Here is a 12,406-nt window from a genome sequence, read left to right on the forward strand (position 1 = left end):
GGTCTCTCGTTCGGTAGAGCCATTTCTCAGGCGGTGCTTCCGCAATACTCTGTCGCCAAGTTATCTGAAGATTTCCCCGGAGTCTTTCCTATCGCCTTCCGTTAGCAGTCACCATGTGCCAATTACCTTGGCATAGTTTGTGATAGTGAGCCGCGCCCTCGGAATGCTGATAGTCAACATGGAGAAGAGCGGCTGGGTTCATCTCCACCTCCACCGGCTTGAAGACGTGGAAACATCTCTGCCGCCGGGAGCATGCCAGAGCTAGGAGTGTTTCCGTTCTTACTCTTGTGCAGGGCGTGCCAGTGATCACCGGTGGCCCTGTTTGCAGCCTGGGAAGTGGTCAACACAGGTCGTCCAGGCTAAGTCTTCTTCCCTAAATAGGGTCATTCTGTATAGCAAAGCTTCTCTAGAGTGAATCGACAATCGACATGTCAGTTCCTTTGACCAACGGAACGACCTCATTTTGGAGGACTGAGCCGGATGAGCTTGACAGCTTTCGCTCGAGCGAGACGCTCCCAGATTCCTGTGACATCGTCGTTATCGGTGCAGGATATGCTGGTTCATCGGTGGTTCACCATATCCTCCAGGGGTGCAGTGACAAAGCCACGCCGTCAATATTGATCTTGGAAGCACGGCAAGCATGCTCTGGGGCTACTGGACGAAACGGTAACTTATAATCTGCTGCATGAATGATTTCAACAATCAACTCACGCATACAGGTGGTCATATGAAGCCAGATCCATATAACTCCATCAGCAGATTAGCTGCTGAGCATGGCATCGAAGCCGCTCGCGAGGTCGCAGAATTTGAGGCCAGCCATGTGACTACCATCAAGGACGTGGTAGACCGCGAAGGCATCGAATGCGAATATGTTGTCACCAACGCGATAGATGTGCAACTCAACGCCGATCACTGCAAAACCATGAAGGCTAACTACGACCACCTCGTTCACGAAGGCTGCCGACCAACTCAGGATACTGAGTTCGTGGCAAAACCCGGTGCTGAGCAGGTAAGCATACCGCAAGTCCCGTCGAAAGTGTACTGACGTTCCGTGATATAAGCGCTCTGGCGTTATTGGGGCGGAAGGGTGTTTCATCTATCCTGCCGGGCATATGTGGCCCTATAAGTTCGTCTTGCACCTCCTAAGACGGGCTCTGGCCAGCGGTCATGTCACGCTCCATACTCATACTCCCGTTGTGAATGTGGAAAGAAGTACGAAGAGCTACAGCTCCCACTCATGGATTGTCAATACGCCACGTGGACGAGTAGCTGCTCGGAAAGTGGTTTACGCTACGAACGGCTACACACCATCGCTACTGCCCCAGTACAGAGACGCCATAGTCCCAGTCCGAGGGACCTGTAGCCGAATTGTTGTGCCAAAGAACTCCGGCGCTCCCCGGCTCACCAGTACCTACACTATCCGATGGAATACTTGGGACTACGACTATCTGGTACCGCGTGAGGACGGCAGCATTGTCGTGGGAGGAGCACGATCCTCATTTGTGCACCGACTAGGAGATTGGTATAATGTCACTGACGATGGGCAAGTACTGGAATCTGCTGCCAAGTATTTCGACGGTTACATGCAGAGGACATTCAGTGGCTGGGAGGACAGTGGCGCCTACACTGACCGTGTTTGGACTGGCAGTATGTTATTTCCATTTCCTATCTGCGCTTCTTCTTCTTTTGTGTCACTGATTGAAATCATGCTGACAATGATTTTAGTAATGGGATACTCCATGGACGGTTTGCCTCATGTCGGTGCAGTGCCAGGTACTCAGGGCAAATTCATTATGGCTGGATTCACAGGCCACGGGATGCCCCAGATATTTCTATCTGCTGCTGGCTTGGCCCAGATGGTATTGAATGATATCTCATTTGAACAGACCAAATTACCACGATTATTCAAAGCAAGGGCAGAAAGACTATTTCGACGGGAGGAAAACAGACATCTAGATGCCTTGAACCTCACCTCGCGTGAGTCTGAAACTCGAGCACGTCTCTAGTTTATCCATATAAACCCTCTTAGGCATATGCAATAGAATAGAAAAGCATTGTTAGTGGATAAACCTCACGGTGTATATCTGGTCGGTGGTTCTAACTTCTACGGCTGTACTGATGGAACTTTTCCGAGAGCTTCACCATAGCGTCCAGGAGGATACTATCATCAACAGATCGCTTCGTCGTACTCGATACTGTGCCATTGATGCCAAGGGGAGCAAATGCTTGCTTCCACGTCTGGTTGGAGAAGAGCGGGACATCAGGTTCACAGACCGTTCCAGGTGCCGGCAGAGCTCCTGTGTTGAAATATTCTCGGACGAGTTTGGCTGTGCACAGTGAAGGCTGGGCCAAGGTACAATGCTATGAGTGGTCAGCAAAAAGTCTTCCTCAACATGAGCAGAACATACACCATAACCATTCTGTTGAAGCAACGCGCTTCCGCCGAACACTTCGTTGTTGTATTGAGCGGAAACCAAAGGGGTAACAGGATCGTAGCTGTTGCCAATTATGAGGAGAGGACTCTTGGTTTCGGCGTTCCATGGACCTGCATAAACTTCCTTCGCCTTCATTTGCCAAGGTGCGCATGATAAAGTGTTGATAAGGCCGAAATCCAATCCACCCCATTGACTCGTAGCGACCACGGCGTCTTTGTACTCGTTCATGTCCATGATAGATTTAGCTCTGTAAGCAGCGTCTCCGCAACTGATGCCGAGAATAGCGTCTGGTGTGTCCCTGTCATCTGCGCCACCGGATGCCTTTTTCAGTAAACCAACATACCCAGTGTAGTTACCTTGAATCAGCCGAGTGAGAAGTTTTGCCTGGGACCGCCATTTTGCTGGGCTGTACATTGAGGAGAACATTTTGTTTTTCACGTCGGTGTATGTGATAGTGGTGCTGCTTTCGTTAAGCGTGACCACCACCGGGCTGTATCGTAGGGACTCCAGAGCACTATTGACAAGGCCGGCGATGGCTTCAGAGGTGTTGGCCAATTGTGCAAGTTCGCAATTCTGTGGTGCAGAGGCGCATCCATCATAGAAGCCTTGCACAACCCCATCTAGACTTTCCATTGACTGCTTGTTGCTGTACGATAATCAGCTATGGCATAACGGACCAGAACAGGGACGAATTACTCTCCAGACCAGTACTCCTCCACATTCACATTTCCGTCGAGGATGACTTTATCTACCTTTTCCGGAAACATAAGGGAAAAGGTTGCACCCAGAGCAGTTCCATACGAAAATCCTAGGAATCCCATGTTAGAACTAAGCCAATTGTAACAGCAGAACTGCTTACCCCAGTATCGAAGAAGGCCATCTTCTCCAAGAGCATCGACAATGCGTTCCATGTCTCGGGCTACGAATGCCGTTCCCAGCAAGCCTCCGATCTCAGCATTGGTCTCCAGGCACTGCGCCGCAACGACTTGCGATGCCGCAAAATCTGCCCCCAATGCGATGTCGGACGAATTGCCGAGATTTTGTTCCGGAGACAGGAGTAGCCGCTCAATAGCAGAGTTGTTATAACAATCGAAGCGAAGCGTGTACCCAGTACCACTGTTTTCAGGTCAGAATGTCTATTGAAGTCATGCAGCATCAGTCTTCGAAGCGACTTACCGTGGATCAAATCCGATTAGATCGAAATTGCCACCGAGAATACTGCAACCTATGGATCAGACTTTGACTAATACAAGGGGAAACCGAAGCGCACGTTTGGAATTGATCACCACCGTCTATGTTGAAGCTTGCTCCGCCAGATCCTGGGCCTCCTGGGTTAAACAGGATGCTCCCTTTCGCAGGTTGATTGGTGGCATTAACTTTGGTCAAAGTCAGGATGAGAGTTTCCGATGATTGAGGGTCGCTATAGTCCAATGGCACCGTGAAATTGGCACAGCTGAACCCGACATCGGTTTCAAATCCAAGGTAATCACAATCAGAACTCCATTGAATTTGATTGTCTGTGCCATTGGTGTTCAACCCAGCATTGCGGGGTGAAGGCTGAGGTCGAGCAAGGACTTGCTGGGCGATGAACGGCAGGAAAATGATTATGGACAGCATGGCTTCTGCGGGAAAGTATTGGCTCTCTCGACGAGAAAATGGATTGATACTGTTTACGAACTTGGTCTGGGGCTTTATCGAGGAGCTTTAAACTTATATCGTGGCTGCTAAATGCCTATGGCTTCACGATCACATTTTTCCTCCCGGCAAAGCCACGCAAGACTAACGACACAGACGCACGCACTGTAACTCCTTAATCGTCTTTCAATCGAAACAAAGCTCCTTGATGGTAGGAAGTTACGTTGACACTACTCGTTTTACTATCGATTACATATCGACGTAACAGGATTCCGCCAAGGGTCTGGAATGGTGCGCGGACCATCACGTACACCAAAAATATCAACCAGAGGTGAGGTGCTTTGACCTATCATCAGCACAGGCCAAAAGCAGCATGGACATAACAAAATGCGGAACACTATCGATTTAAAATCAGTTTTCGGCAGAACATGTAGCTTGCGAGTGCCGTTGCGAAAGCCACGAACACATGTTCGTGCTACCATCAAGCGCTATATCTACATTGGAACACCGTTCAACAGCACTTTCAAAAGTTTTGAGTCCGAAATCTCGTCCGCACGAGCCGTTAGTTCGTCCACGTCCCAATTAACCCAGACAAATTTTCCTTTGAGGAAGCCGGCTTCCGGGGATGCAAGCCAAAGATGAAATCGAGCGGGAAGCTCGACTGGAACGACGTTAGCTAAACCAGTATTCGCTCTTCTTCCGACGAAGAAGAGGATAAGAACGAATGTTCACTTACCTTCATCTTGGCCCTCAAATCCGCTGCCAGCGTTTAACTCGCTGGTCACGACGCCAGGCTGGACATTGATGATGCGAAGATTGGGGTTTTCGGCCTGGAGGTAATCGAACATCTTGGTGTTTGCTAGCTTGGTGGTAGCATAGAGCCACAGCTGAGGCAACGGATCGATATGCGCAATGCCGGAGGAGATGTTCAAGACTGTGGCATCAGCGGCTAACAGCGGCATCATGGCTTGAATTGTGTTGAACGCGGAACCAGTGTTCATTTCCAGGCCTTTGTGAAAGTCCTCTTCGAGGTACCCGGCCACCGCGCCGACCTTGGGCATGATGCCGGCGTTGCTAATAAAGACGTTGATCTTCGTCGAGTTACCGTCCATGGCCAGCTGGCTAAGCGCACTAGTAAAGGCGGTGTCGACTGCGGCCCGTTTGCTCAAGTCGACGCTCTCGAACACCACGCGGGTGGTGCCTTCCGGGTTGGCTGCGCGAATCTCGTCGGCTGCCGATGTCAGCCGTTCCAGACGTCGCCCAAAAATAGCAATGGCTCTGGCTCCTGCCTGTGCGAAAGCGATGGCTGTGGCCTTGCCTATCCCCGTGCCACCGCCTGTTATGAAGATGACTCTTCCGGCGGCGTTGAGTTCGGGTCGGTCTGGAGAGATCCGGGCGTACGGTTTAATGTGCCAGGTCTTGGTGAATGACTTGAAAAACTCGTTGCCCTGGTAAGGATCAATGTAGACACCCATGGCTTAGGCTTGGGACTTGTCGAGCCGCTCTTGAAATGTGATAATACTGTACTTCCCCGTGACTAATTCTTCGACCTTACACTTCGATGGGTATTTTGCCTTTGCCTATGAAATTTATCTAGCATCGGAGCAGATGTCACACAAGTTATATAATCTCAGGTGCATCTTCACTGAGTGCCCATCTATTTCGTAAGATTGATAATCAGTATACTGAGGTACATAGGGAATAGACACGTTATTCTAGAAATAGGTGTGTAACTGGGCGGCATCAATGCTGCGGTCTGGTGGTAGTTGGCCTCCGCGGATGCTGAAGAGCCTGAAGTAACCTCCGTAAAGTGGACATTAATAAATCCATATTTACAAAGCACGGAGGCGAAAATGGCGCGGCAAAGAGCTCTCTATATCAGATCAGCAATCGTGGCGCACATGGCTAAGCTCGCTTATGATATCTGGACTTTTAAGACTTCTAAGAGATTTAAGCGGATTCAAATCGATAGATTCTCCTTAATAGCTATAGGCTAGAGGTTTCAACACAGGAACTGCCCACGTTTGCTTCCGACATTAAACATACATAACTGCTATATCTCAAACCCAAGCCCATTATAGTGCCATGCGGGATCTAGAAAGTTTGGCTCAGAGTTACGATCGTTAGCTGCCATCATAATGTAATGGCGCTTTTGCTGAGTATTTCGATGTAACTCGGCGCACGTATTATGGAATGAACGTAGATTCGTATAATTGGTCTCGTCGACAATGCTGGCAAGCATCCCTAGAGCAATGTCGACGAGTTGACTGTCCAAAGACGCCATGTCATGCTGAGGATCGTGCATGCTGTTCGCCGTTAGTACCATCATGGCTGTCATGTATGAACACCCTGTGATCCTGCAGACTGTCAGTTGAAATATAATGGCGAGTAGTTATCAAATCAAACAAACACGGGAGAGTTTGGTAAAAGATCGTAATCGCAGTCCGCACTTACCAAAAGTTCCAGCGATCCATGGATCCCAACTGTTCGAATAAGACTAGTAAACGACGACTCTCGTCGACCAATGAGCTCCATCGAGGTGGAAGGAGGGGCACTGTTCCTTCTTTGTCGTATTTCTGCAGACTCGTTATCCACTCGGCGTTCCAAGCGTGTGCTTGATTGATCATAGTCGTGCACATCAGACTGGTGGCGTCCAAAGTGCCGAGGAACCTCAATGCACTAGGAGATAGCCTCTGCAGTGCGTCGACTCCGCGGAATTGCAATGGAATGGAGGTTTTCCACTGTTCAAGAGCTTTTGACACACTGTTCAAAGCGTGCGACCGTTCCTCAAGACTGCGTTTCTGTGAAGCTGTCGAGTATAAGTAATCGTAGACGCCACCCTCAATGACCGCCAAGTGGATGCGAGTGACAAAGTAATCCATCTTGAAGGCACCATCAATGGTGGAGATCATCCCGGTACCGAGGCCATCGTCTCCATCGGTCTGATCACTGTTGAATTGGTCTTTTTGCGTTTGAACCGGGCAAGGCAGGTCAAGGTCGATGTCGTCGTCACGTTGAATGGACGGTTGTTTCGCGCGCAGGCTGATATTCTTATCCAGGATGTATGCTAGCCAGAAAACGCGTGCGCATTGTCCTGCCACTGTGGCGTCCAAGTGTGCGGCAGAGGTGCGATTGTGAAGGCCAATCTTATGGGCAAGACGCATCGTTGTGGAGATCAATATCAGTGCGGGCTTCAGATCCTTTGCTCCTTGCAAAAGCATCACCATGCCCACCAAGACCTGGATATTTAGCAACTTAGTTTCATCCAACACGATTTCCGACAATACGGACTGCGCTCTGACAAGATATTCCATTGCACAATTGATATTGCCGCGGTCAGTGAGCCAGTGCCGGTGCGCGAGGGCTACCACTATGTTTATAGCGGCCCAGGAAACCGGGTCCCGAGATCGTGCGTCGAGGTTGTACGTAGTATGGAGGAGACGGAGGAGAGATTCGGCGTGGAATAGCGGCAGTACAGTATTGAAGTTTTCCAGGAATAAGTGGACCACAGGCAGAATCTGCTGTAGAGGTGGGAGATCCAGCGCCCGTGAAGACCTGGTGCAATCCGTACTTCCTTCCTCGTTTGTCATCATTGGCATCGGCATAGTTACGACGGGCGACGGGGTCGGCGTCGGCTCCTGCAGCTCACGCTGAGCATCGGGGTTCCTCTCATCGCTTTTTGAACGCTCGGAGAACTGTTGAATCTGGGATTCTAGGTGTCGAACACGAGCGTGCAAGTCGGTAGGATTTTCCTCGTTCGGCTTCACGACTTTTCTGCGCTTCGGCCGGGATTTACGGCTTGGGGCCGCATAAGTACAGTCTCTTGCATAAGTGATGCAGTGTGAGCATCGAGGCTTTTGTGTGTCGCATTTGATCTTGCGCATGTAGCAAAAGTCGCATGACTTGATTCGTTTGTCAGACAGTGTTACATGTCACTAGTATGGTAGATCAATATTTGGAGTTGGATTGGTACTCCGTACCTTTCTAGGTATTTTATTTTTTGGCCCTTCCATCATTGCAGGCAGCATCAATCCAGGCAGGTGAAATAGATGTTCACATAAACTGAGCTTGCAGCAATTTTCTGAATGTCACTGTCGCAGACGGTCAATAAAAGGCGTCCTTCTCGGACAGCCTCCGCGGAACCTGTCTCCTGAGTCTGCGAAGCCACTGCTGACAAACACGAATCGACTGGGTTGGAGAGCATAGACCAAGCGTAATGTGATGCATTGATCCAGCGGACAAACGCCCAGGAATTGCGGAGTTCTCCCACAACACGGAGTACTGCTGGTGAATCTGATCATGTTCAGGTAATCTCACACGAGAGCCACAAAGATCAGAGAAAAAGACATACGGTCTAGTAGAGCCTGGTGGAGAGGCTGTTTGATGTATATAGAGATGCAGATGCCCTATCACAGGTCTCCCGCCTCATGAAATGCATGGAATGCGACAGTCTCATTTTGTTTGTGAAAGTTTTGTCCCTCGGGCAACATTGGGTATTGTATCTCGGTTGGCTTCTATTGCACGTCAGCCACTCTCCAGAGTGGTCTCGTAGTTCTCAGAGTGCTGTTATCGCTTCCACTTGTGAATTTTCGTACGTTGCTAGCTTGATATGCGAATGAGCAATCGAGCTTGTCAGGCGCGTAAACGCGATCGTTGCAAGGTGGCTCGTGTGCAACGCCTGCAATGCTGCCATTAGTTAAGCATTGGCTACGCCGGTAACAAGGGCGACAACCGGAGAATCCACTATTCTTCCCCGGAAGGCCGCAGTCACGACGCCTAAAGGCTGCCGTGAGTGACAAACCTGCGGACGAGTAAAGCTTGGCTCTTCGGTTGTTGATCTTCAACTTTTTAGAGGTCGCAAACTACAGTAGTTGGACCAAGAGTGTCCTTTTGTTCGGGCACATTAAGACCAACATCAAGATCAAGATGTTGTACCGCTCTTCTAGATTCAAGCTTCTAGTCATGATGTCTAGACGTACAATTCGGGAGCCTGGACAGCCAATCGATAGCGTGATTATGATCATTCATTGACTTCGGCCCCGAAACTTCTCGGACCCGAGCCTTTTAACCCTCTGAAACTCTAGAATATTGACGCCTGATGTATTGATTCAGGCAGCGTTTGTGAGTTGAACCGACTCAGGCATCCATAATTATATGAAAAAAGGGACCAACCCCCCTTTCTGGCTTTATTCTCTACAACTATTTGGCATCGCCTGTATCTTTGAGACCTTCGTCGGCTAGAGTGTCTCGGTGCGGCGTCAGGCTACCGTCGAAGATAAAGTGCAAGGAAGCCCTTGCATAGGTCATTTCGCTGGTCACTAGCTCAGATTTCTTCTGGCAAAGTGTGCAGACAACAAATCATGGCGCGTCTTCGCGTCCTTATCGTCGGCGCTGGTATCGCTGGGAATGCCCTCGCCTACTGGCTCGCCAAGCAACATCACACTGTGACAGTCATCGAACGGCACCACTGTCTTCGCGTTAATGGCCTGCAACTGGATCTTCGTGGGCACGGTATCGAAGTGATGAGGCTGATGGGTCTAGAGGAAGCTGTGCGTGCCAAATGTGTTCCTGAGGAAGGCATGGGACTCGTGGATACGACAGGCAAGAAGAGGGCATTCTTCCCTGCAAATCGATCGGGGAAGGGTGCGCAGACGATTACAAGCGAGTTTGAAATCATGAGAGGTGACCTATGTCAGCTTTTGGCGGATGCTGCCGAGCTGGAAGGGGCGAAGTACCAGTTTTCGACCGGGATTGAGGGCTACATGGAGAAAGGAAGAAACGTGGAGGTTAAGCTGACGGATGGGTCGATGCTGGAGGTGGACCTTCTCGTTGGATGCGATGGGAGCAGTTCGAAAGTCAGACGATTGATGTCCGGAGGCGGGAATCTTCCACGTGGCGGAGAAGACGCGGCACTCGTCGAACTCCCAGAAAGGATAGCCTACTTCACGATGAAGGAACCCATCCAAGAGGGTGAGAAGTTTGAGGGCTGGGGATGTGCCTTTCCTGGACCTGGAAAACGGGTAATCCTGATCAGACGCCACAAACCAGATCTCGTCCAAGTGTATCTGCTTGCGAATGAGCCACCCGGTTCCAATGGACCTTTAAGCAAAGTGAAGCGAGGAGATGTGAAGGCGGAGAAAGCAGTCTTTGTCGAGTTATTTCGAGATTGTGGCTGGCGTGCCCCTGATGCAGTAAAAGCTCTGGAAACTGCAGCGGAAGACTTCTACTGCCAGCACACCGGCGCGGTCAAATTGAATAGCTGGTCTCGAGGGCACGTCACACTAGTCGGGGATGCTGGGTACGCTTGTCCTCCAGACGGATTCGGCACATCTATGGCAATGGTTGGCGCATACGTTCTCGGTGGAGAAATCAACCGTGCATATCTCAACAAAGGAGAGAATGACAACAGTGCAGAACCCGAAAGCAGAAATATAGTCTCCGATGCCCTGAGGGCATACGAAGATACCTTCGGTCCATGCATGAAGCCAATAGTTAAGGGATATTCAGCTGAGCCTGGAATTTTTGAAAAAATTCCCTGGACGCCCTTCACACTTGGCGTGGCCACCAACGCTTTCAGCATCGCATCATATCTCCGGCTAGATAAGCTAGCTGTGAAATTCATGCCTAATGAGAAAGGGAACTGGAAATTGCCTTCCTATGGTGGATTGGAAAAGGTCTGAGGACATATACACTACTGGCGTTGGAAGAAGAAACTCGCCTCAATTAATTTTTGCTTGCTTGTGTTTCGGGATTGTACAGCAATACTGGCTTCCTGAGCCATTGTCATGGAACACAGGCATTGGCAGTGTTATCACCATGTCCACCATTGAACATCGATCTTAACACGACAAACAACTACACTAATACCGACGAGACCCAAGCAATGACTTTGGATTCCTGAATGATGTATAATACAGCTCTGACTACATCTCTACTCTGTCAGTTATACTGGCAGCAGCACACAGTACGTGGTGCGATCTGGCTATTACAGTGATATTTTCTTGAAACGTCCCTAATCCACTAAGGTGACTGAGAGAAGTCGGCACTTGCGGTATGAAAACCTTCAGGCGCCGACAATCGCAGGTATCGTTGTAACATATAGTCTGCCGCTACCCTATGCAGCAGCGACGGCAGCTACACCAAAAAGTTTCTCCTGCTTCATACACAGTGCCGCGAGGAACATGACGCCCCCCGCAATGGGGATCAGCACGAACACTTTCTGCATCGCATTTACCAGTGCCATGATGACCTCCTCGCGCAACGCTCCATGCACTTGCTCCAGTACCTTGCTCTGAACGCCTGTAACAGCGCTCTCAATATCTTGGCTCGAGAAGTTTTGTTCTGATAGCACAGATCGTAGATTTCTTACTGCCGTCGAGTGGAAGATCTGACCGGCGACTGCCAGTGCGATGACCTGGCCTCCAAGTTGAGACACGTTCTGCATACTTAGTGCTGCCCCGGCGTTCTCCGATTTCGTCGTAAGCGAAGCGATTGAATATCCAGTCAACATAGCCAGGCCACTGCCGATGGCCGTGATCACACACAGACCGTAAATGGTTCCGGTTGACGTTTCCGGGCGGAGGTAGACTGTAAGGAGGGCACCTCCGATCGTCAAGAAGACACCGCCAATGATGTAGATCAACATGTACACTTTGATGGCGCTGAGAAAATACCCCGATGCAAGGTTTGTCGAAATAGCTACAATAACGAAAGGCAACAACCGAACAGCCGCCTTTAAAGGGCTGTCGCCGGCTGTGAACTGGAAATAGACCGGAATAAAATACATTGCAACATATAGTGTCGTGATTCCGGCTGCCGTCTCGATGTAAAGGAGCACCTGGGTGCGTTCGCGGAGTAAATGGACGGGAAACGCGCGGTAAGTCTTGGTCGTGAAAAGCGCAAAATGCTGCTGGAGAACATATGCAACCAAAGTGACTCCAAAAGCCACAAAGGTGGCAATATTCCGTCCGTCGTCCCAACCCCACTGCCCTCCTGCCATTGACAGTGCCAGGAGGAAAGCAATCCAGACACCAGCACCAAGGACGAAGCCAACAAAGTCCAGACGGGCGATTCTGGCCCGTACACTGACGCCGTGAGAAGGATGAACCGGGGGCAGGCAGAAGATGTAAGCGGGCGCAGAGACGCCGAAGATGACAAGATTGATGTAGAAAGCCCAGCGCCAGGTTGCCGAGGAGGAAGCGAATGCTCCGCCAACAACAGGACCAAGGATGGCACCAATGCCCCAACAACTCCCGATAAGTGCCATGTAAAAGCTGCGTTCTTCTGCCGTCGTCATGGCCAGGAAGTAATTCAAGGAGCCAAGGTAGATTCCGCTG

The 12,406-nt window shown here is 50.2% G+C and overlaps 4 protein-coding genes across 4 annotated transcripts; 2 read left to right on the plus strand and 2 right to left on the minus strand.

Moving 5' to 3' along the window:
• Positions 1 to 428: 428 nt before the first annotated feature.
• On the plus strand, positions 429 to 2,006 carry PV06_10550 (uncharacterized protein; the record flags this gene model as incomplete). The annotated part of the gene is made up of 4 exons (XM_016412108.1): positions 429 to 666; positions 720 to 1,009; positions 1,062 to 1,647; positions 1,726 to 2,006. 4 exons carry the CDS (start codon positions 429 to 431, stop codon positions 2,004 to 2,006), a joined length of 1,395 nt encoding a protein of 464 aa, XP_016257416.1.
• Positions 1,980 to 4,101, minus strand: PV06_10551 (uncharacterized protein). Its single transcript, XM_016412109.1, has 6 exons — positions 3,706 to 4,101; positions 3,612 to 3,653; positions 3,295 to 3,551; positions 3,132 to 3,243; positions 2,409 to 3,081; positions 1,980 to 2,361 (listed from the first exon to the last, which is right to left on the minus strand). The coding sequence occupies exons 1-6, from the start codon at positions 4,050 to 4,052 to the stop codon at positions 2,098 to 2,100; spliced, it is 1,695 nt and encodes a 564-aa protein (XP_016257417.1). The 5' UTR covers positions 4,053 to 4,101; the 3' UTR covers positions 1,980 to 2,097.
• A 1,944-nt stretch (positions 4,102 to 6,045) lies between these two features.
• PV06_10552 (uncharacterized protein) lies at positions 6,046 to 8,134 on the minus strand. Its single transcript, XM_016412110.1, has 3 exons — positions 8,051 to 8,134; positions 6,525 to 7,972; positions 6,046 to 6,427 (listed from the first exon to the last, which is right to left on the minus strand). Exons 1-3 carry the CDS (start codon positions 8,096 to 8,098, stop codon positions 6,124 to 6,126), a joined length of 1,800 nt encoding a protein of 599 aa, XP_016257418.1. The 5' UTR covers positions 8,099 to 8,134; the 3' UTR covers positions 6,046 to 6,123.
• Positions 8,135 to 9,181: 1,047 nt separating this feature from the next.
• On the plus strand, positions 9,182 to 11,004 carry PV06_10553 (uncharacterized protein). Its single transcript, XM_016412111.1, has one exon. The coding sequence runs from the start codon at positions 9,431 to 9,433 to the stop codon at positions 10,748 to 10,750; it is 1,320 nt and encodes a 439-aa protein (XP_016257419.1). The 5' UTR covers positions 9,182 to 9,430; the 3' UTR covers positions 10,751 to 11,004.
• Positions 11,005 to 12,406: the final 1,402 nt, after the last annotated feature.

The sequence above is a fragment of the Exophiala oligosperma genome (genome assembly GCF_000835515.1).
Source record: "Exophiala oligosperma strain CBS 72588 unplaced genomic scaffold supercont1.14, whole genome shotgun sequence".
Lineage (NCBI taxonomy): Eukaryota > Fungi > Ascomycota > Eurotiomycetes > Chaetothyriales > Herpotrichiellaceae > Exophiala > Exophiala oligosperma.

Bases quoted from the DNA above. Each gene is read 5' to 3' on its own strand.
- PV06_10551 (XM_016412109.1), bottom strand. From the start codon at position 4,052: ATGCTGTCCATAATCATTTTCCTGCCGTTCATCGCCCAGCAAGTCCTT. The intron at 3,552-3,611 runs GTAAGTCGCTTC...ACCTGAAAACAG, and splicing joins CTAATCGGATTTGATCCACG to TGGTACTGGGTACACGCTTC. The intron at 3,244-3,294 runs GTAAGCAGTTCT...TGGGATTCCTAG, and splicing joins TGGCCTTCTTCGATACTGGG to GATTTTCGTATGGAACTGCT.
- PV06_10552 (XM_016412110.1), bottom strand. From the start codon at position 8,098: ATGCTGCCTGCAATGATGGAAGGGCCAAAAAATAAAATACCTAGAAAG. The intron at 7,973-8,050 runs GTACGGAGTACC...AAACGAATCAAG, and splicing joins AAAATAAAATACCTAGAAAG to TCATGCGACTTTTGCTACAT. The intron at 6,428-6,524 runs GTAAGTGCGGAC...GACAGTCTGCAG, and splicing joins ATGGATCGCTGGAACTTTTG to GATCACAGGGTGTTCATACA.
- PV06_10553 (XM_016412111.1), top strand. From the start codon at position 9,431: ATGGCGCGTCTTCGCGTCCTTATCGTCGGCGCTGGTATCGCTGGGAAT.